At 37.6% G+C, this 22635-nt stretch overlaps 4 protein-coding genes across 6 annotated transcripts; 1 reads left to right on the top strand and 3 right to left on the bottom strand.

Annotated features, from left to right (window-relative positions):
* Positions 1–3101: 3101 nt before the first annotated feature.
* On the bottom strand, positions 3102–6424 carry LOC105966583 (uncharacterized). Its single transcript, XM_012991191.2, has 2 exons — positions 5760–6424; positions 3102–4636 (listed from the first exon to the last, which is right to left on the bottom strand). Exons 1-2 carry the CDS (start codon positions 5999–6001, stop codon positions 3304–3306), a joined length of 1575 nt encoding a protein of 524 aa, XP_012846645.1. The 5' UTR covers positions 6002–6424; the 3' UTR covers positions 3102–3303.
* A 5903-nt stretch (positions 6425–12327) lies between these two features.
* Positions 12328–15709, bottom strand: LOC105971595 (protein FAR1-RELATED SEQUENCE 5-like). The gene is made up of 3 exons (XM_088817423.1): positions 15518–15709; positions 13222–15141; positions 12328–13140 (listed from the first exon to the last, which is right to left on the bottom strand). Exons 1-3 carry the CDS (start codon positions 15569–15571, stop codon positions 12328–12330), a joined length of 2787 nt encoding a protein of 928 aa, XP_088673549.1. The 5' UTR covers positions 15572–15709.
* A 614-nt stretch (positions 15710–16323) lies between these two features.
* Positions 16324–19289, top strand: LOC105966800 (ribonuclease 2). Its single transcript, XM_012991406.2, has 8 exons — positions 16324–16742; positions 16861–16889; positions 17072–17145; positions 17548–17652; positions 17761–17764; positions 17978–18069; positions 18504–18665; positions 18997–19289. The coding sequence occupies exons 1-8, from the start codon at positions 16498–16500 to the stop codon at positions 19153–19155; spliced, it is 870 nt and encodes a 289-aa protein (XP_012846860.2). The 5' UTR covers positions 16324–16497; the 3' UTR covers positions 19156–19289.
* LOC105966661 (uncharacterized) lies at positions 19248–22576 on the bottom strand. 3 transcript variants are annotated; one of them, XR_016030735.1, is made up of 6 exons: positions 22355–22576; positions 21603–21950; positions 20321–21450; positions 19713–19884; positions 19514–19611; positions 19248–19415 (listed from the first exon to the last, which is right to left on the bottom strand). XR_016030735.1 is itself a non-coding variant. In XM_012991269.2 (4 exons), exons 2-4 carry the CDS (start codon positions 21946–21948, stop codon positions 19795–19797), a joined length of 1566 nt encoding a protein of 521 aa, XP_012846723.1. In that variant the 5' UTR covers positions 21949–21950; positions 22355–22576; the 3' UTR covers positions 19248–19794. The 3 variants fall into 3 exon arrangements, 1 of the variants encoding a protein (XP_012846723.1); XR_016030734.1 differs by having other exon boundaries at positions 19514–19884; positions 22355–22572; XM_012991269.2 differs by having other exon boundaries at positions 19248–19884.
* Between the last annotated feature and the right edge of the window lie 59 nt (positions 22577–22635).

The following is a 22635-nucleotide window of genomic DNA, read 5'->3' as shown; positions in this document are numbered from 1 at the left end:
CGTGACTCAAAAAAGATCATTGCATAGGGTAAATTACGGCCAATTCCTTAAGTAAAATTAAATTACGCAATTTCTTGTTAATTTTGGATAATTACAATAATCTCTTAATTATAAATCTTCTTACATGTACATCTTTGTGCTGTCAAATTTGAGTGGATTTTCTAGATTATATAGAATATTCTCCAGTTTGTACCATTTTATCACATTTGCGCTCCACATTTTGAAACAAAATGATCATAAGGTGTATCTATTGACTTATAAGTATCAGATTGTGGTGCATCAGATCAGCATCTTTGCACAAAACATATACAAACTATAGAAAATTCAACGGAATCTAGAAGATTATGTTGAATTTGACACCATAAGAATGAACGCGTAAGAAAATTCAAAATTAAGGATGATTGTAATCACCCAAACAAGAGAGATTTTTTGTAGTTTAACCTTACATCAGGGGGTGTGCCCATAATTTATCCAATATTTTAATTTTTAGTATCATACTATCGTGTGTGTGTACATATGGAAAAACTTTGGGTATATGTATATGGAAAAAAATTTAATTTGGGTATAAATTTTTTGGCATCGTTTGATTGAGAAATTATCAAAACATTTAAGAACTACATATTTTGTGTATATGGTGAAGTGTGATGAATGGTGTGTGTACTTTGGTGGCACCGACACTTTGAGGTGCAGAATAAAAGATTAAAAAAAAGTATGAGGGCATTATTGTTATTAAATTAGTGTGACGATGTGAAACATTGGAACCTATGATTCGTAATTATTATCTGGTCTTTGACTTTATTTTATTTGCGAAATCGATGTTTTTTCAAAGCGTCCTCTTTTTTTACTCCCTTTCTACGCTTCTCTCTCCACCATGCATAATAAATAATAATAATAATAATAATAAATCCAATATATATTTTAATATTTTTTTTCTCTTGATCTTCGAGTTATAACATTATGCGCACTAATAACGTTATTCCTTGATGAAGATGCTTCTGTTTTGTTCAATTGCTATATCAATATATATATATATATATATATATATATATATATATATATATATATATACACACACGCAGATCTGTCTTCTTCGTAATGTCATTTTTTGTCTAAATATTATAAGAATTAAATAGTTTTGTATTATATATATATACATGCAAACACATTGGATAAAATATAACATGCCATACTAATAAATATGACACATATCAACATTAATCACGCCAATGTTTGCAGATTCCAGGGTCTTTTTTTCACTAAAGCAATAAATAATATTATTGCCGTAATCCTTTATGCATTATTATTATAATTATTATTATTATCATATTTATTTATTAAGTTATTATTGTTGTTGTAAAGATTGACTATTGACTAACCAAACAAAGAGAGTAAATGGGCCCTTGTGTCTTTTTCGGTGGGATGATGCTATATTCTTGTCTCTTGACACATACCAAATAATTATTATAATTAAATACATGAATATGTAAATATATTAACTGAAATGATTTGTGCAGGCCAAAATTAAACATTCAGGCACATTTTTTACTATTCTTCAAAAAACAAAAAGTAAAAAACTCAAAAACTCTCTCAAACTTTCGATTTTCTTTCGCAAAGCCCGTGCAAATCGTCAACAGATCGGAGATAATTTTTACGTTTTTACGATCCTATTGTTATGTAGATTACGAATCCGGAAAAAAAAACGAAAAAAATCACACGTTGACCTGCTCGTGTGAATTTACACGAGCGCATCCACTGTGCTCGTGTAAATCCACACGAGTAGGCCTTTTTTTTATATAATTTTTTTTATAGAATTATAAGATGCTCGTGCAAAAACATGCGAGCATTTCAACAGTACTCGTGTGAAATCAGATGAGCACTGTTGAAATGCTCGTGTGTTTTTGCACGAGCACAAAAAATTAATTTTTTTTTTTTTTTTTTTTTTATATTTTTAATTGGATAGGAATAGTACAAAAGGTAAATAGTTATGGTAAAAAGGTAAAAAATCATGGTAAAAAAGTGCCTGAATGTTTAATTTGGCCTGCGTATATCATTACCCATATATTAATTCGAACTAATTAAATACGGCGCTGTACCAGATTCTTGATATTATAATTGGAAGCGTCGACATCTATTAACATAAATATTTAAATATTATAACAAGTAATTAAATAGTTTACGTATGAATCCAATTAGTGTCCCACAATACCAATTTTGTTTCTCAATTTTATTTCCGAGAAAAGGAAAAAAAAAAAGAAGGAAAGTGTGTTGCTTTTCAACATTATATTCTCTAGAGACTACAGAGAATATAATTAATTAAGAAATTAAATAAATATTTCGATGATATTTAAAGAGATTTATTTGATGGATTTAATAGGTTTGGTGTGTCGAACTCATTAAATTCGGGTATGGGTTTGGCGGGTCGAACCCGTTATATTATGCACTATTAATGAACCAAGCTTGCATGTAATGTGACACACTCTAAGTTACTCCATCTGTTCTACAATGACGGTCTCTTTTTAAAAATATTTTTATTCCATATTATCTATCACTTTATATTTCCAATACTGCAATAAATGCATTTTTCCTGTTTTAACCTTATTAATACATCTCTAAACATTAATTCTACCTTATAAATCATTATTTGTTGAAGGTTGTTTTAGTCATTTTTATGTAATTTTCCTAAAATCAAGCTACATTTATTGAATTCCTTAATCTTTGTGAAAAGTGAAAAGAAACACTTATTTAGGATGCGAGGGAGTAATAAATAGACTCAAGGAAACACACACACACACACACACACATTATTTTCTTGTTGAACAGAAAATTAATTGAAATCAATAATAAAAGTAAACTAACCTGTTGCACATAGTTTTCTTGATCAACTCTTTGCCGCCACCGCCCGGTAGAGTTTATCCGATGGCTGTTCCATCACCACTCGTCTCCACTGCTATCTGCAAGCTTCCCATACTTGCCTGCAGAAACACACACACACACACACACACTAATATAGAATCAAAATGGGGGTATAGACACATTAATTACCTCCCTAATTAACAGCAGCACTCGTAACCGTTCAGCGAACACTACCACCACAAGCTGGATGATGCAAAAGGTGTAAAACCTTTATAAACAACAATTTGATACTTGGCTAACCGAAAAAAAAAAAGTGTTTTACATTGTTCATTTATGCCTTAAGAATTGATTAATTTACACGTATAGGCAGAAAAACGAGCCATACAAGTTACAACCTTCGCACGTATAGAGTAGGGTATCAGAAAAGTAACTTCGATCGATGATTCATTGTTAAAAGTTCCATCTTGGAGATGTATGGACAGCACTTTGCCGCGGCCTATTTTGTTGCTGCTCCAAATTATTCCGCTTTTTCATGATCGAAGAAACCGTAGGGCTATAATAGTCATTACTCCTCTGAGAAGTCGCACCCTGTGAATACACCTTCCTTCCTTGCATAAAGCTTCGGTGCTTTTCCAGCATGGCACCACGGGCAACCGGGGTTCTCTGAACCGGGCCCCACCTGTTGTTATAGTTCACACAGCTTTGGCTTCTCCCAACCTGATGAAAATTTCCCTCTCTGGGACTCGTGTAATTTCGAGACTCAGCTGTTTCAGCAGAGTACATAGTCGTTTCACCTTCGCTGCTGTATTCATGTGGCATTTCCAAAATCTCAACAGGTGAAGAACTTGATCGAACTTCGCTCTCGGCTCCGTTAACAGACCCCGTCGATTCTGCATCCGGGTTTTGACCAAATTGCCCTCGGTCATTCACGTAATTACGATCAAAACCGGGCGGAGTTTCTCTTGGCTGTTGTCTAGGTGAAGACACAGCTTTAGCAATCAACCTTGGTGGAAAATTGATGTCCAAAAGCTGAATTTGAGCCGCTTCGTTTTTCCTAACCGGAACCGAAGTCAACATCGGTGACTCGTAAATTTCCGGGGTCGGGATTCCCGCCACATGTGGGGCCCCGCCAGCTGTCAATATGCCATCTTCCAAGATGTTGACAGCTGTCGAACTCGGCACTACGTTCGACGACGTTGGTGTTGCCTCGTTTTCACCTAATGTCGGTTTGAAAACCTGACGCATTGTGAAAGACGCGCAAGAATGCTCGCTTTTCTGAGCAGAAGACGACATCAGCCTTATCAGGGGTAGTTTTGGCTTGTTGAGTTCGTCCAGGTTTCCCTCCCAATGCTGGCTCAACCAGTGGCGGATTATAGGAATAGGAATACCGAACTGTGTGGGGAAGTCTTTCTTCCAAGATGATGTTGAAGATGATGAAGTTGAAGAGGATTTAGTGTTTGGAGAAGTTGCGAGCTTCATAGGATCACAGGCCATGAATGCAAGATTGCCATGAACATCGAAACCAGCAGAACCAGGGCTCCATGTTACTCCATCTGTGGACAACTTTATCAAATTATCGGTGGCGATTACTACCTTTCCTTCACCGACTGTCAATTCCTGCTTTTCAGTGTGCCCTAGGAGATAGACTATACTTCCTAGCTCAAGATTTGGCTTTGGACATGTTTTTAAGTAGTGAGGTTGTTGTACGGGTGTGTTTGACTCTCCATCCAAAGCATCAAGGCCCACAACGGTTAGATCAAGAACGGAGCTTGTAATAAAGAACCTGAATCAAATCGAAGATATTACTGTTAGAGAGGAAGAATTCACTAATTGGAGCATGGGTGCACACTCTATTTGATTTTTCACTTTCCTTTCCTTTCTTTCTTATAATCACTAATTGGAGCTAATTTTTTGCTTACAGGTTATCCACATGTCCAGTGGTCATGAAGTATAATTAGGTTGAAGCATTTCATCATTATCTTAACCAACAACTTGAAAAGAAACTATAATATATCAATGTCGAGAGCACTTTTGCATTTTCAGTCCTCGTATTTGTTATAATTAGCACATATGAAAACATTTGAAATTATATCTTCTACTGAGGATTATTGTGTTAATGAACAGTTTGCTTACGATAGGCTATTATTATCAAGGACAAGAAGGTGAAAAATGATAGTTCTACTAATTAACAACGATAACCTAATTTACAAGAGTTAATCCCAGTATATATATAACAAGAAGCATATTTCCGGAGAGCAAAATTAAACAAGCTTATAGTTATCACTCAAAATTTCTGAAAGTGCTAATCACATTCTCACCACAGAAGACATTCATATAAGCCCAAAACCAAAATCGAAACCGAAACCGAAACCCGAAAACCCGAAGGTTAAAGGTGAGCAGCCATTATTACATTTTTCTGATGTTTGTGAAAAGTACGATCAGTCACATAAACAGTACAAAGTTCATAAATAAAGCAAGCTGTCTTCAATGCATCATGATGCAGTAGTGCATCAATAATTCATGTGTTTGGTATGCACCAATAAATTACCAATAATAACAAGCTAAGAAGATGCTGCGATTATAGCCCGAGTCTCGCTATAAATTGATATTACTGTTCTGATTAATCTCACTATTCTTTTCGTAGAATTTACTTTATTGCAATAACGTATACGAACATCAATTATTAGGACACAATGAAGGAGACATTTAACAGGAGGCCCATCATTGAAACCCATAATCAAATTGGGAATAATGATGGGGAAAAATCCTTCCATACCTATCAGATCCGAATTCAATCAAAACCTAATTAACAAATTTTCCGCCCACATCTTACAAAATTGAAGAGAAAACGATTATCAGTTCACACACATTTCAGTTACATTAAAAAATATGGTATATAAACTAACCTGTGAGGAAAAAGGGCAGCGGATAGGCCGTTATGGAGTCGGATCTGGGCGGATTCAGCGGCAGCGACTGATGGGAGATTAGCGTGGGTGGTGAGAAGCAGATTCCGATGGATCAAAAAGCCGGTTCCACCGCCGTTGATTCTGGCCATAGCCGGAGCCTTCCCGGAGAAAATAGCGGCCTTCATTCTCTCCGACTTGCCGCCGCCATTGCAGAAACACCACGACTCCCCCAAAACCCTCATTTTTTTTGCGAATTGCGTTTTTTTTCTTCCCCGAAGTACAAATTATTGCTCTTAGAAAACAAAACCCGCAGCAAAACCTGGATCCGAAACGTGGAGCTGGAACTGAAATCTCATTTCTCTCTCTTCACTCTCTCTCTCTCTCTCTCTCTCTCTCTATCTACAGCTGGCTGTGGTTTGGCCCTAGCTAGAGAATGTAGGCAATTGAAGAAAAATAGGTCTAATACATTGAATCAGTAGTAGTGAGATAAAAAAAGCGCGGAAAAAATGGATTTTATTACATGAGAAAGGGAATAGGGGTGTGGGCTCTAGAACTGTAACTCCATTGGAGAGTGGGGGAGAGCTCGGAATTTAGATATGGGGGTAAACTGTAAATTACAATGTGACGGCGGTTATTCAAATACAAAAAAAAAAGAAGAAAATAAGTAGGGGTGCAAGTTGGAACGGATTTTCCAATTTCCGCCGGTTCCGATCCGAAAAGTTCCGATTTTGGAACAACTTTTTTCATTCCGACTTCCGAAATTCCGATTTCCGAAATTTTCCAATTTTTTTGGATTGGAATTGGAATTATATAAAATAAATTTGGAATTTCCGATTTCCGATCCGATTTAATTCCGAAATTAATTCCAAAAAATTCCGATTTTTTTCCGAAAAATACACCTATAAATAGTATATATTATATAATATTTATTTTCCGAAAAATACACCTATACGTTTTGTTTTAGGATTTTGACATAATGAATTGTTGTTAGAAGTTTTATTGGATATTATGTTGTGTTTATTTTTATTTATTTTTTTGAACTGAAATGTAGTAGTTATTAGTTTTACTTTTATCGACCTGGATGCTCTTATTTTCGAATAATTATAAACATTTTAGAAAATTTCGGCTAAGTTTTGAAATTTTAAAGCTTATGTGATTTCCGATTTTTTTCCGAAATTCCGAAATTTCCGGGCCTTTTGGAATTGGAATGAATTTTTAGATTCCGAAAATTTTGGAATTGGAATTGGAATTGATTTTGTACTTCCGAAATTTTTTGGAAATTTTCCGAAAAGGCTAATTCCGATCCGATCCATCCGACTTTCACCCCTAAAAATAAGGGTTAAATGGTGGCATATTATATTTTTGGTTGGGTATTTATAATTAATTTTAGGGTTAACTGCAAAAAATCCCCTAAACTTTGGACGTTTTTGCGCTTTATCCCCTGAACGGAAAAAAGTTGCACGAGCATACCTGAACTTCACTTTTCTTAGCACCGGCAGCCAAAAGATACCGGAATTCAAATCACGTGCCTCACACGTGAATATAGTTGGGTAAATTAGTCTTTTCCTTTTACTCCTATTTTCTTAATTTTCTTTTTAATAAATATAAATAAAATGAAAAAACTAAAAAGAAAAAAGAAAGAAAGACAAAAAGAAAAAAGAAAAAAAGAAAAAAAAGAATATTGCTGCACCAGTGCACACCATCGTCTTCGTCCCACCTCCACACACAAATCAAACAACCATAACCTCTACAAATCAAACACCACCCACCGGCCACCACAACCTCTGATCCGCCGCCGCACCACCACTATCGAACCAATTTCAATCCATTCCCCATTCACCATCACAAGGCAGAGAAATTGGGGTTTTTCGCTGGTGCTCCGGTCTCAAAATTTGACCGCCGGCTGGTGGCTCTTTCTTCGCCGCAATCAATCAATGGACGGCGGCGACGGCGAATTCCAGTGATGGAAGAACCCAATTTCGTGGAAATATGACACGGTAGCAAGGGATAAACCTTCCACCATTGAAACCTCTGGCGGCGGTGCATCAATTTCAGCCCAAGACCAATTTTTTTTTTTCTTCTTTGAATCAAAGTTTGATTCCGCCGAGGAATTTGAGTTTTTGGAATCAAAACTTAATCAACAATACAATCCTCAATTTGGTGCTTTTTTTCGGGAGAGAGAAATATTGATTAATATGATGTTCTGGTGTGATGTGGTTTCGAGTTGCGAAGCAAAGCGGCGAAGGGCGGTGAAGCAGAGGCGGCGGAGGGAGGTGAAGCAGCGGCGGGTGAGGGCTGTGGTTGAAGAGCAGTTTGGTTGGGGCTGGTGGTGACGGGAAGAATGGTTGGGGATGATGGTGACGGAAGAACTTTTTTTTTATTTTCCTCTTTAAGATTTATTTATATTTATTAAAAAGAAAAGGAAAAAAATGGGTAAAATGGAAATGACCAAGTTACCCCCACGTGTAAGGCACGTGATTTGAATTCCGGTCAATTTTGGCCAAAAATAGACATTTTAGATGCCGGTGCTAAGAAAAGTGAAGTTCAGGTATGCCCGTGCAACTTTTTTCCGTTCAGGGGGTAAAGCGCAAAAACGTCCAAAGTTTAGGGGATTTTTTGCAGTTAACCCTTAATTTTATTATACCAAAATTTCAATAACGATAACTGATTAATTATTTTATTATTTAAACAATCATACCGCAAATTACAAAAAATGATGATCGATCGAAGGACGTCGTCTAAAATTCATCTTTGAATCGAAGGGAACTTGGTTTTATTTTAGGGGGCAACTATTTTGAATACTAATTTTTGCTTAGTTGAATACTACCTAGTTGAAAACCACAATTGAGTACATATTTTTAAGTTTTTTCTTACTTTAATACCAAAATAAAAATAAAAGTACAAAAATACCATTTCATACAAAATACTAATTACATCAATTTTTCTTTGAAATTACCTATTTGAAAACCAAATAAAAAAAAAGAAAAAAAAAAATCAAACACAAAAAACTCCCTCCGTCCACGCCGCCCGACGCCGCCGCCGCCGCTCCAACCATCGCCGCCGCCGGACGCCGACGCCAAACACCGCCGAACGCCGCCCACGCCGCCCAACGTCGCCCGAAGCCGCCGCCGTCGTCGTCTTCGAATAGTAAGTTATAGTTGTTCGATTTTTTTTTTCTTTAATATTTATTTAAGATTTGAATGTTTGATATGGGTAATTAGGATTTGGTTGTTTTAGGTTAGAATGATCGTTAATTAGTAATGGGTGCATCTGATTTCAGTCGATTTGAGCATTGATTTGAGATTCGTGGGTCGGTTCTTGGTTCACCATTTTCGACCTGTACATGTCGATTTTCGATGAATTTTCGACAGGTTGATGTCGAAAATTCATCCAAAATCGACATGTAGATGTCGAAAATGGTGAAAGGGTTGAGTTTGGATTTTGTAATTTTCGACAGTTAACTGTCGAAAATGGGTTGCATTTTCGACAGCAACCTGTCGAAAATTCAACCAATTTTCGACAGTTAACTGTCGAAAATTCAAACAAATTTCGACAGGTTGCTGTCGAATTTGAACTGTGATAATTTTTTTTTTTTTTTTTTTTTTTTTTTTCCTATTTTTATTTGCTTGTGTTTATATTATGTATATTAATTTTTATTTGTGTGTTATTTTGTAGTGGAAGAACCACGTCAACCTCGTATACCTCCGACTGTCTCGAACCGTAAAAAGAGGAAGGAATTATCCGATAAAGGCAAGGGCATACCAGTCACGACCAAGAAAAAGACCACGACCAAGAAGAAGTCTGGAGAGGGTTCTTCGTCAACGAATCCGGTGCCGGCTCTACATTCGACTGTACAAGTTGGTGATTCGAGCAATGAACCGGTCCTAGGTCCCGAGATACCGGAATTGTACACAAAATTTGATAAGCACATTGCTTATCATATTGTGAACGGAGGGCCAGATCGTTCGGAGCGCGGCTCAGAATTTCGAATACGAAATCACACAACAACTTTGAAAGGTTGGGAGCCGGCGCCGTTTATTAAAGAGGTAGTACAAAGATGTGGTCTAATGTCAGTTGTACAGGCATCGTACAACACTGTGGACGGCCATCTACTTAGAGCCTTCGTAGAGAGATGGCAGCCAGCTACCAACACATTTCACTTACCTGTTGGAGAGATGACCATCACACTTGACGATGTGAGTACGTTGGTCGGTTTGCCAGTTGTTGGACGTACCGTATCTTGCGAGCGTTTGGTCCGTGATTCCAAAACCATTCCCAGTACTTTGATGTTCGAGTTGCTAGGTGAGTACCCGGACGATGTAAACAAGAAGAAAGCGGTCAAGTTGGAATGGTTGAAGGCTAAATTTAGCAAAGTGACCATGAGAGATAGTTCGGAGAAGAGGACATACGCCATTCGGGCGTATTTGTTATTTTTGCTCGGGTGTACTATACTGTGCGACAAGACAGGCAACATGGTAAGCGTTGAGTACCTAAATCTTGTATCTGATTTGGATCGGATCGGCGAGTATGCTTGGGGCACTGCATGTCTTTGCCGGTTGTACGATGAGCTTTCCTCAGCCTCACAAAAATCAACGAACTCGATGGCTGGCTGGCTGACGCTCTTTCAGTCATGGATTTACGAGCACTTTCCTTATTTGGGGGGTGGCACATTGAAGACGGAATTCGAGGGGCCATTAGCGAGCCGATGGGAGCCTCAGTCAAAGACTACTTCAACGCCTGAACGAGCGTCGTACCTGCGATCTCGATTAGATGATTTGATCCCCGATCAGGTAACATACCACTTTAATAATTTGTTATTACTACTTAAGTAGGTTTTTACATCTAATTTTTTATTTATTTTAATAGGTTATATGGTCACCGTATACGGCTATTCGTGATCGTTTCCCGATGCCAGATTCTGCTTGGTTTAGTGGGATGATATGTTGCATGGACCACTTCGAGGCATATCATCCGGACAGAGTGTTGAGGCAGTTCAACCGGGTGCAAATCATTCCAGGTCGTGCATACATGTCAAAAGATATGTACAAAGCTCTAGTTAGCAAAGGTCGACCGGTCCAGAACTCAATTTTCGTTGCGTACGGCGAACGATTCTCTGATCGGTGGGAGGAGTATTGTCTGGACGAGGAGTCGAGGTCCGTTGAAATTGAACTCGGGGAGGCGGACACTTCGCCGGACTACATGAATTGGTTCCGACCCAGATGCATGTTACAACTGAGTAGGCATGGAGCCCATCCACCTCGACCCCAGGCGGATCGACCTCGACCCCATGAAGCTCGTCCAGAGGGTGGTACCGATAAGGAGGTCCAACTTTCACAAATTTTGGAGTTGGTAAAGGGTACACTTAGCGAGGTGCGGGGACTTGCGCCATCAGACGCTCATACGGTCATGTGGGGGACCCTAAATGATATTGTCAGATTGATCGAGCCGGATGCCCCACTTCCACCTCCTTCGAGGTCGTCGGATGCCCCACCACCACCTCCAGGTAGCTCGATAGGGCCACTTCCACCGCCATCGAGCTCGTCCGATGCCCCACAGACGGTTGTGAAACGCGTATTTAGTAGGAAGAAAAAAATACAGGATTAGTCTTGTATTTTTTTAGATGGATGTTGTTTGATGAATTTTATTTGTTTTACTTGTTTTTTAATTTAGTTTTATATGCATTTTGGTTGTTTTAAATGAAAATATTTTTGATAATTCGAAATATATTTGGGATTAGTCTTGTATCAAATTATTTTTATCTTACATTGCAATATATTTGGGGTTAATTTCAAAAAAAAAAAAAAAAAAATCCAATTTTTTCAAAAAAAATTAATTTGATACAGCTCAAATTCGACAGCTAGCTGTCGAATTACAGAGAGTAATTCGACAGCTAGCTGTCGAATTTGAACTGTATCACCCTAATTTTTTTTTTTGAAAAAATTGCAATTTTTTTTTTTTTTTTCCAAAAACACTTAGAATATGTTTTTTATCTTACATTGCAATATATTTGGGGTTAATTTCACAAAAAAAAAAAAAAAAAAAAAAAAATCCAATTTTTTCAAAAAAAATTAGGGTGATACAGTTCAAATTCGACAGCTAGCTGTCGAATTACAGAGAGTAATTCGACAGCTAGCTGTCGAATTTGAACTGTATCACCCTAATTTTTTTTGAAAAAATTGGATTTTTTTTTTTTTTTTCCAAAAACACTTAGAATATGTTTTTTATCTTACATTGCAATATATTTGGGGTTAATTTCACAAAAAAAAAAAAAAAAAAAAAAATCCAATTTTTTCAAAAAAAATTAGGGTGATACAGTTCAAATTCGACAGCTAGCTGTCGAATTACAGAGAGTAATTCGACAGCTAGCTGTCGAATTTGAACTGTATCACCCTAATTTTTTTTTTTTGAAAAAATTGCAATTTTTTTTTTTTTTTGTCCAAAAACACTTAGAATATGTTTTTTATCTTACATTGCAATATATTTGGGGTTAATTTCACAAAAAAAAAAAACATAGTTTTTTCAAATAAAAACCCAACACTTAATAACATTGAATGTAGCACCAGTAACTTTACATATTTATGTTGGGAGAACTATCACCATTGTCTGATATAGTAATAATCTCGAAACTCTCTCGCGTGGCAACATTTTGACCTATTAATTCTCGAAATGCTGTAATCCGACCATCCATTTCTGCAGGCTTCCAACCATCAGCTTTAGGATCATGACATCGGTACCAATAATCGGCGATAGGAGGTATTGGACAATTCTTGTTCAAGACAACATGCACGAAGTGACAGTTGTCGACGAATGCCATACCGTGCTCTTGCCTCTCGCTGAAAAGCTTTGGATCGCTCGATAGGGGAAGGAACGTGAGACACTGATACTTGGATAAGTAGACAAGCACAATATTGTATGTTGAAGCAATTACATGACCCATATTTGGAAAAGACATCCAATGATCACGAGTTGCAGGAACATCCCAGTTACTCACAATAGCTTGCATGCTTCTAACGGTTTCTTCGCCACGGTGCATGGTCGTGTAAGTGGAAAAATTAGAAGTCAACTCCCGTAGCATGTCATCTCGCACTCGACCCCATTCATCTTCTCCAAATCCCATCATAGAGGCAACTGCCCGAAATCCACAGTGTCCATCTGAACCGACATTGATGATTTCTCGAACGTGCATACGAAATCGTGGATGGATCGTGTCAATGTACTTATTCTTGCCGATCAAACCTGGTGGCAATCCCACATCTGCATCTTCAAATAATGGTTTGACCGACTCTTGTGTCGGTATAGTGCTTTTTCCTGATTCTTGAGTTGGTATAGTGTTGAAAGAATCATTCGAATGCCCTCGTAATCTCATCAGTACAGGTATCAGCTGCAGTATATTACACTTCATTACTCAGCACAATTATAAAATACAACTTCAATGAAATGAGACGATAGTAGCGACATTTACCTTTGGAGAACAACTAGCTTGCTTCGATTTTTTTTTCTTTGGCTCCACATACTCAAAATGTGATTTGTCCCGAGTGCTTGATTTGTCTTTCCTATTTTTTGCCGGTCGACCTTTGCTAACAACTTTTTCACTAGGCTCCGTAAGGTTAGTCTTCTCTGGGTGGGTAAAATGTCTCAAATGGTTGCGCAATCGAGTTTTTGCATCGAGATCGGCACATTCAAAGAGCTTCTGGTATTCCGATAATTCTTCGTCGATGGTTGGTAGGATGACTTGACCTGTGGTCGCGACGGGCTCCATACTCATGTGTTTCCAATACGAGCCTATTAACTCAAGTGGGATAGGACATTTGTTCACAACAACATACTCATGAAGTTCATGGCGACATGGTAGACTGTGGGTTGTTCGGATGGCGCAACTACAACCCATATCGCTCGGTTGCAATAGTTTCGCATTGTCCACCTCAACTTTGAGTAGTTGTAGAGCGTATTTTGAGATACTTCCACGAAGCTCATTGTATATCAACGTTTTGAAAGTGTGCTCGTACGTATTTTTACTTACTTCAAAGGAAGCCTTGATGTCATTGTGTTGTTCGACAATTTGATTGTGGACTTTCGTATACAAATCCACAAATGTGCCAGTTGAATTACGCACATCCCTTTTCATTCGTCCGTGTGCCCCCTCCACCCTATTAGAAGTGTACGTTCCAAAATGAGTATACTTATTTGTCCACACCGATACAAGTCTCTCCTTGTACGGATCCAACCATGAATTAGCTACATACTCTATAGCCGGGAGATAACCAATAAATGTTCTTTTCAAATCCTCCCAATCCTCATTGAACTCCTCTATGGTATTTCTTTCAATAAGAGCCGAAAAACTCGACTGAAATTGCTTCCATTTGGTGATGTCCTTTGGGAACAATTTCTTACAATTGGCCACTATATTCTTGTTCACATGCCACCGACACAGCAAGTGATGACTCGATGGATACACATTGGCCACTGCTTTCATTAAACCCAAATCTCGATCTGTTACAATGCAATTAGGCCGAGGACAACTGGTCATGGCCTCCTTCAAACAACGCAACGCCCATTCAAAATTTTCCGTCTTTTCGTGGTCCAAGTAAGCAAAGGCAATTGAGAACGTCTTGTTGGTACAAGTAAAACCCACAATCTCAAGAAATGGGAGTCCGTAACGATTGGTCTTGTACGTGCAATCGATGACGAATACGTACGGATACGACTGTGCCAACTTAATGCATTTCGGGTGGATCCAAAACAAGTCGGTAATCGCATTCAACTCGTTCGATCTATGGTACGAGAGGTATTCATCTTCTTTCAACTTGACAAACAATGATTGCAATTGAGATCTCCCATCCAATTCACTGAAATTTAACTTAGAGATAGTATTGTAAACTGTCTTCATACCAGTTACATTAGACGGGTCCTTTTGCTTCAACGCTCTTAGAATTGCCCTTGGTTTCACCATTGCTTTCTTCATAGTGTAAACAAAGGAAACATCCTCCTTTGATAATCTTCCGGCATAAGAGTGTCCGTGCAAGTTTTCGAATAAGTTGTGGTTGTGAATACCACAACTAACATCCAATTTCCACTCAGCCTTTTCATCATCCTTGTGTTCCCTTGTCCCCTTCAATTTAAACGGACAATTGCATTTCTTTGAACCGGTGCTCCTTTTTCCCGGTCTTTGATCATCTTCACCTGGTACCTTCTTGCCAACATAATGGCCCCCACGCTCACAACGAACAATCACATACGGTGTCCTACGTCCTCTATCCCCGTCACTCGAACCCCCAATCATTAACACCATTCCAATTCTTTTACATACTTCACGAACCCATGCCATTAAAGCTTCTTTTGTTGGGAATTTTTCTGACGTGGTAAATGAATGGGTGCAATCGATCTACACAAAAGTGTCGAAAATATAAGACAAGTAAATTTGCAACAGGAACCAAATCGACACTTAGGTGTCGAAAATTACCCATATTTTCGACACTTAAGTGTCGAAAATATAGGTCACTTTCGACACCTAAGTGTCGAATTATGATGCAATTTTCGACACTTAAGTGTCGAAAATATGGGTAATTTTCGACACCTAAGTGTCGAAAAGTGCATCATAATTCGACACTTAGGCGTCGAAATCGAAGGGTATTTTCGACACATACATGTCGAAAATAAGGGTATTTTCGACCTGTATGTGTCGAAAATACATGGCGAGTTGTAAAAAAAAAAAAATTTCAAAATCGATGTTTTAGCTCAAAAAATACATAAATACATACCTGAATGGGTTCTCCTTGCTCGTAAACTACCATTCTATTGTCATTTGAGGCCATTTTGCAAGTTGTGTAAGGTTTTGATTTCTTTTGTTTTGGGGTTTTTTAGGAGGGTTTTTGGGGAGGGAGAAGAAGGAGGTGGAGGAGGTGAGGGGTTTGGGAGTGAGGAGGGAAATGTTTTTTTAGGTTTTTGATTATTTGGTTTTTAAGAAAGAAAAATAGTATTTGTAATATTTTTTGGTTTTAATTTTCATTAAGGGTATTAAAGTAATTTACAATTAATTATTTAATTTCTATTTTTTTGGTATTCAACTAAGCAAATTTTAGTATTCAAAATAGTTGTCCCCTTTATTTTATTTTGTTTAAATAAGATCATTTGAAATCTCTTGATTGCTGCCCAAAGGTCGCAAAATTGCCAGATCGTTAGACAACGTATTCTATAAATTCTCTTAATTTTCTCTAATGGATATCTCGATTATCTCCACTCTCTCCTAAGTTTATATAATTTCCCTATCGGCATTATTGTTCATTTGAAATTAAATCTATAAATCGAAAGATCGGATCCAAAGAAGGAAAAGTCGTACTATGTGGAGTGTGAATCGGCACCGAGTACTTAGATGATTTCTCGATATTTAACAAATATTGATTCGACAAGATCGGCTCGAGGGCAAGGCCCAAGACTCAAGAGGACTGCGCCTTGGGGCCTCGGAATAGATTCAATACAATTTATTTGTTCATTGTCCAAAAATAGTAAAATCAACATAAACTAATAATAGTATTTTACGGTTTTATTTTTCTAGATTGTAAAAGAAAAGAAATTAACATGAAATCTTTTAATATTTTTCAATGTGATTAAACAATGCGAATATTTAATAAATTGTTATTATTATCGTCATTATTATTATAAAAATAAAATTATTATGTTTTTGTTTCCATTTAAGTTTTAACCACCGCACAAAAACTCCGATTTCCAGACCACGGCGGCCATGCCTTCTCTCCCCACCGGACCGCCGATCAGTTTCCCGGCAACCAAAGGCGTGTTACTCTCAGTTGTTTGGATCGGACTGTGCTGCATCGCGAAAATCAACGCAGGTGGAGATCTCGGACGAGTAATTGGAATCGGAAACAATGAGAGAGAGTTCGATTACTTCAAGCTGTCTCTCATATGGCCCGGCACTTCCTGCGCCGCAACTCCTCGCCATTGTTGCTCCTCAAACGCCTGTTGCCGCCGGTAATTTTAACTTCCCCTTTCTCTTCCTGAAAAAGATCATTTCATCCACCTGATGCGATTAATTTCTGAATTTATGGTAGTGAGATTTACTTTTGCTTCATTGTTTAATTTGTACCAGTTCAGATGCGCCGACTGGATTTACAATCCGTAAGTCGAACTGTATCCGAATTTTTCGGTAATTTTGTGATTAGATTATGATATTTTCTGTTGCTACCTGTTCATTTGTTTATCATTATGAATCAATATTGTTTGTAGGAGAGAAATGTTGTAAATACATATAGATAGAGAGGAGTGTTCGAAGAAACATTTTATTCGCTCTTTCTTTGCAGACGGACTTTGGCCCGATTATAGTGATGGAACTTGGCCAGCATGTTGCCCGGGGAAAAAGTTCGATGTTAATGTGGTATGAATACTAGTCGCTACAGCTTTAAGCATCAGTGATAGCTTTGGCGAAAAATACCGAGTCATTTACACAGCATACCCTTGATAAGTCTTTATTACTGCAAAAAACTAGCTAGCTTGATGCCCCTGAAAGTTTACGCGGTCTCCAAAGAAATATAGTCGTGTTCGTTATCATGTATTTTGAGATGTCTATAGTGTAGTTAACCAGGGCTGCTGACGAGTTTGATCCTTTTTGGTCCAAATCATATGTATCGCTATCTCCTACTCTAGCACAGTTTCATTTCACTTTTTTGCTACAGTTTTGTCCCTGCGAATCAGTCTATTTATTATGTTAATTATTATTATTATTGTTGTTGTTGTTACTTCTTAGTTATTATTTTTTTTCTTTAATTAATCATTGCAGATTTCATCATTGCTTAGTACAATGAATAAATACTGGCCATCTTTAAGCTGCGATTCTAATATATCAAACTGCTACGGTGGAACGGGATTATTCTGGGAACACGAGGTTCTTTAGTTGACTACACATTCTTTTAGAGCTGGTGATGTCATTACACGAATACTAATACTCCTTTTGTTTCCTTTCATGTTTGGATTGGGACACGTCTGGAGACAGTGGGGTAAGTATCTTGGATGATTACCAATTTTCCTTTTTGGTTTGATCGAATTCATCTATGATTTGACAAATTAAATAATGATATTTGAATCTCGATTTTTGTTGAAAATGGTTTAGCTATGTGTTAATTTGTTCCAAGTGACGCTTGTTAATTTGCGAAACACTTCATTGGCTGGAAAATAACCTTACGTATCTTCTTTCTTTACTTATTATCCAGAAAAACATGGAACTTGTTCATCTCCAGTCGTACGAGATGAGTACGATTACTTTGTGAAAACACTTGATCTCTACTTCAAATATAATGTCACGGTAAGATAATGCTTTTAATTGGGCCACTCCTGTTCTTACACTAGATATGTTTTACGTGCCTCGTGCAGTATTTTTTTTGCCATTATGGAGCATCTGCACGAGTATCCAGACTATTTGAAAGCTTAGCTGATTAAGAGCACCTGTTATTTTTAACTTCAACAAAATCCAATATTTGGATGCTAAGATGGCTTCTTAATGATTATTTCATTTCATTAGCCTCGATACGGTTGGACGATGAATCTTGTATCAATAAACAGCATGAGGGGTCTATCACCAAACATTTTATTAAAGTTACATTACACGCAAATAAAGTATGTCCAAAAGAGCTGTCATACTAATTGCAGAAAAGTTCGCTTATAGACTTTCATATTTGTAGAAACTTAGTGTTTAATCCAATGTCAATATCCTATTATATACACACTTTCACAATGCAGGAAGTTTTGAAAAAAGCTGGTTATGTAGCTTCAAATTCTGAAAAATATCCACTAGAAGGCATTATTTCAGCCATTCAAACTGCTTTCCATGTAACTCCAGAACTTCAATGCTCGGGCAATTCTATTGATGAACTTCGGCTATGTTTCTCTAAAGATTTAAAGGTACAAACGATTTGATATGCATCTTCAGTAAATTCTTTGTCACGGTTTTACCAAAATAGCATGATTCTTCGCCCTCAGATCAATAGCTCAATGCTTGTCTACTATTTTATATTTTTGTTTCCTACACTATTGAAGATATATTATGCTTATCGAATTTCCACGTTAGATCAACTTGTACATAAGTTAGTTGAAGTCGGTTAACATTATATGATGTAGATTAAATAGGATCATCTATCATCCATGTATACATAGTCGGTTATTTATGCTTGTGATTTTGCTCGTTCCTGAAAGAGTGGTGTTTTTTTTTCTTTTTTCTTTTTTTTTTTTGCAGCTTACGGACTGTGAGGCTGAATCCAGCACCAAAAGTGTGTTGATTAACTCAGAAACATCGTGTCCCAAGTACGTGCGCTTGCCAGAAGTTGTCTCATCAAGTGAGTTTAATGTTTTACATGTCACAGGTAGTGGCAATTACGGACATGATGCCAGTTAATATGTATCTGATGATTAAAACTGTCGACTCTCTTACAGTTTAGCTTGCAAGACAGTTGCTTCTAAGGATCAGTTAAATCACGTGACACAGTGTTTGCGATGTAATCATCAATGTAATGTATTATTTATATAATCGATGATGAACGGTGTAGTAGTTGAATTTTATTATTTAATGTTCATTTCAAAACCACTCCAGCCTATCCTCGTAATTGTAGAAGGCAAATCAGCAGTGGCAGTGTAGATGTTAGCCCCGGTTAAGCTCTGTTGATTAGTAGGTACAAATCATGATTCTATCAGTATTCCAACGACACTGCATTCAATAAACCAAATCGAGGAAGGAAAAAAAGAAAGGACTGCACCTGCACAGGGTTCTCTGTGATAACGGGATTTCCACTCTTGAGTTTATATGCATCAGACCACGAAATATCTACAATTGCTCTCAACCATGAGTTCTTTGCTGGCAAATAATAATCGTCCATCTTAGTCAGATACGCGATATCGCCACCAATTTCCAAGAGGTGGTGGAAGTGAAACAGGGCATCAAATTTTCATACTAACCTCAAAATACTTCCATCAAGAACTACATGAAATACATGAAGGTTTTTTGCACTTGAAACTTGTGACGAATTGTCTTGAGGTACTAAGAATCGAGACACCACCCCCACTTGCCAAACACCCATTTCAACCACGTAATATAGCAATGCTTAGCAAGGTGTTCTGGCAGATCCACCTATAAAAACAGCATACTGGTGAGAAATCGATCATATAACCGTCAGTGTGTGTGTGTGTGTGTGTGTGTGTGTGTGTGTGTGTGTGAATCAGGTATAACTTAGGTAAATGACACACATAACAGATACTTTAGGCCCAAAATTTTAGCTAATGCATTACAAACGCCAACAATCTCTGGCATGTGACATTCGAAATACATAAACAGAGAGCCGAAATGAAATCTTGAAGTCCTTCTCGTTTCTAAACATCTAATATTATACCATGCATGTCCCGGAGTCATGATTACCATGAAATATACTCGCTTAAAAGACCAGTCATGAGAAACGTCAAGACAGGAGTATTTATATCACTTTGGAACAATTTATATCATATATCGGGAGTTGAACAATCAAAAAAGTGAAGGAAAATTTCATATACTACAGAAGAAATGAACTTACACTGCTCCATGTGGTAGTATAGCCATCGGTAGAGAGCAACCAATCAACCATCTTGACATGCATATCTAGCTTGTTACTCGATAAGCTATAATCGATCAATTCATCCTCATCTGCATCAAGATCAAGATTCCGTCTTCTTTTCTTCTTATGTTTCTTATGCTTCCTGCGTTTCACGCGCAACGAAGACCTTCCCTCATAATCAGATCCAGATTCTTCCGAACGTTCATCATCGTGCACCAACGCATATTTGTCACACTTACGAAACTTTATTCCATTACCGATAAGTAGAGATTCCCATGACTCGGGGGTTCGAAACTCCTCTGATAGATTAAAATATATAGCCCATGATTGCAAACCCAAACATTTTATGAATTCCAATGATTTCTTTTTTAGGCTTTCTTCCATTATTGACACAAAATCGTTCGCACAGCTTGCCGATTCACAAAGTTGAGAAACCAAATTCTTTATCTTTTCTTTGTCTTCCACACTGCCTTCTTCCTGCACAAGCCGCAAGAGCTGCCGCCTTTGATTAGTCACTGCATTGAGTAGAAGTAGCTCATCTTTGGTACTGGAACCACTGTATTTTGATAGTATAATCTCAAGCCATTCCGATGAATTGCCAAACCCAACTGAATCTGACTTGAGTTTAAGATACTTTGGTAATAAATCTAGAAGAAGATGCAACTCCTGCTCTTCGAGAATGATTAGAAGGTGACGGCATAAGAATGAGAAAGATTGCTCCATGAGGAATTCCTCTATAACTTCCCATACTTCTTCTAGTTCATCCTTATACATCAAGTCCGTAAACAAATTGACAAAGTATTTTGTATCAACTAACAAAATACTCCCATCCTTTAACGACTCGGAAAACTCACTGGATGACCAAAATTCAGGCACATACTCGAGGAAATTCTCAACTGTCCGTTCGACATCTAAATCAAGGAAATAATGGGGCTTTGTGGCAACCATGGCAGGCGACTGCCCGTGTTTACCTTTCCACTCAAGCTCCTCCCAGCAAATATCTCGGTTTACGAAAGCAAATTGGGACAGTGCCTTAGCACCATTTCCATGATCTAAGACACCACTACCAGCAAAATTAGAGAACCACTCCAAAATACGCCTTGGATTTCCTGCACAAATAAACGGTTTTTTTTAGAGACTAGCAGACAATTTAAGCATTAATGTTAAAATAATATATCCCGACATTTTTATATTCAGAAAACAATTGAAGTAGTGGCTAGCTATTATTATTTACAATATCATTGACAGAATCAGTACTTGCCTTTGAAGAAATTCTCCAGCTTGTGGCTTTTCTTTGCTATTATCGGCCCCATTTTTTGCGGTTGCTTGTCGAAGATCAGCTGCAAAAGCTGTGATGCTAAGTGCCGCTTAATTGGCTTGGATCTCAATAGGCTCACAAACAGGTCTCGTTGGCGGCGTGGGCTAATGGACCTTATGCCTGAAAGAGTGTCACAAAGCCATAGCCGAGCTTCGGATCGGCCTTGTGATGACATCAGCGACCAGATGACTAACTCTAACTCATCAAGAAGAGATATTCTCCGCTTATAAGATTCGTTGTTTGCATTTTTGCCACCTCCGGTGGGCTCGCATAGGAACAACTGAAGCATTGCTGGAGCAACACAATTTATTACAGGAGCAAGTTGGCACAAATTAGCTTCCAATTGACGAATACGAGCTCCCAAAACTAATCGTAAAGGGCAAATTGCACAAACATAACACATAGTGTTGGTAAATATTGGAAATCCCTAATGCCTAGAAGTACTTATTCAGTGAGCAAACAGATTCAAACAGTAAATTCAACCGGTTTTACACACTTACAAATGCAATTACACAGTGGCTAGTGTATCATTCTAAATATTTCCAGAATTCATCAATAGTTATCATCTGAATCTCTTTATTATCCCGAATGAACATTAGAACAGAAGATTCCAATAGCAGAATTATCGATGAATTCAAAGTGATAACACATTAAACAAAAAAAAAAAAAAGATGGAGCAAAAATACAGCGTATACCTGATTTCTGCAACGCCTCCTGGAATTAATTTCCTCGGGAAATTAGGGTTCGGTGACTGAGAGTGGAGAGAGGAACGATCAATTATCCTTCTTCACTGTATCACAAACTGCGAATACTTCCATTGTTTTAAGCTTCGGAAAGCGCTATCGAAATGGAAAGAGAAATCAATTCTTTTTTTTTTTTTTTTTTTTTTTTCCTGTTCTAGAAAAGTCTGCGTGAATAAACCCTCACATTTCTAGGGTAAATTACATCTACCTCCCCTTGAGGTTGGTGTAATTAC

The sequence above is a fragment of the Erythranthe guttata genome, chromosome 4, assembly GCF_056151865.1.
Source record: "Erythranthe guttata isolate IM_541 chromosome 4, IM_541, whole genome shotgun sequence".
NCBI classification, from domain to species: domain Eukaryota; kingdom Viridiplantae; phylum Streptophyta; class Magnoliopsida; order Lamiales; family Phrymaceae; genus Erythranthe; species Erythranthe guttata.
This window is presented reverse-complemented; position numbering and strand designations above follow the sequence as displayed.

Excerpts from the sequence above, each read along its gene's own strand:
- LOC105966583 (XM_012991191.2), bottom strand. The coding sequence starts at position 6,001 with ATGAGGGTTTTGGGGGAGTCGTGGTGTTTCTGCAATGGCGGCGGCAAG. Across the intron at positions 4,637-5,759 it reads GCTGCCCTTTTTCCTCACAG|GTTCTTTATTACAAGCTCCG; the intron begins GTTAGTTTATAT and ends GATTTGATTCAG.
- LOC105971595 (XM_088817423.1), bottom strand. The coding sequence starts at position 15,571 with ATGGCCTCAAATGACAATAGAATGGTAGTTTACGAGCAAGGAGAACCC. Across the intron at positions 15,142-15,517 it reads AGCAAGGAGAACCCATTCAG|ATCGATTGCACCCATTCATT; the intron begins GTATGTATTTAT and ends ACTTTTGTGTAG. Across the intron at positions 13,141-13,221 it reads AAGCTAGTTGTTCTCCAAAG|CTGATACCTGTACTGATGAG; the intron begins GTAAATGTCGCT and ends AATATACTGCAG.
- LOC105966800 (XM_012991406.2), top strand. The coding sequence starts at position 16,498 with ATGCCTTCTCTCCCCACCGGACCGCCGATCAGTTTCCCGGCAACCAAA. Across the intron at positions 16,743-16,860 it reads TCAAACGCCTGTTGCCGCCG|TTCAGATGCGCCGACTGGAT; the intron begins GTAATTTTAACT and ends AATTTGTACCAG. Across the intron at positions 18,070-18,503 it reads ACTTCAAATATAATGTCACG|GAAGTTTTGAAAAAAGCTGG; the intron begins GTAAGATAATGC and ends TTCACAATGCAG.
- LOC105966661 (XM_012991269.2), bottom strand. The coding sequence starts at position 21,948 with ATGCTTCAGTTGTTCCTATGCGAGCCCACCGGAGGTGGCAAAAATGCA. Across the intron at positions 21,451-21,602 it reads GCTGGAGAATTTCTTCAAAG|GAAATCCAAGGCGTATTTTG; the intron begins GCAAGTACTGAT and ends TTATTTGTGCAG. Across the intron at positions 19,885-20,320 it reads ATACTACCACATGGAGCAGT|GTGGATCTGCCAGAACACCT; the intron begins GTAAGTTCATTT and ends CTGTTTTTATAG.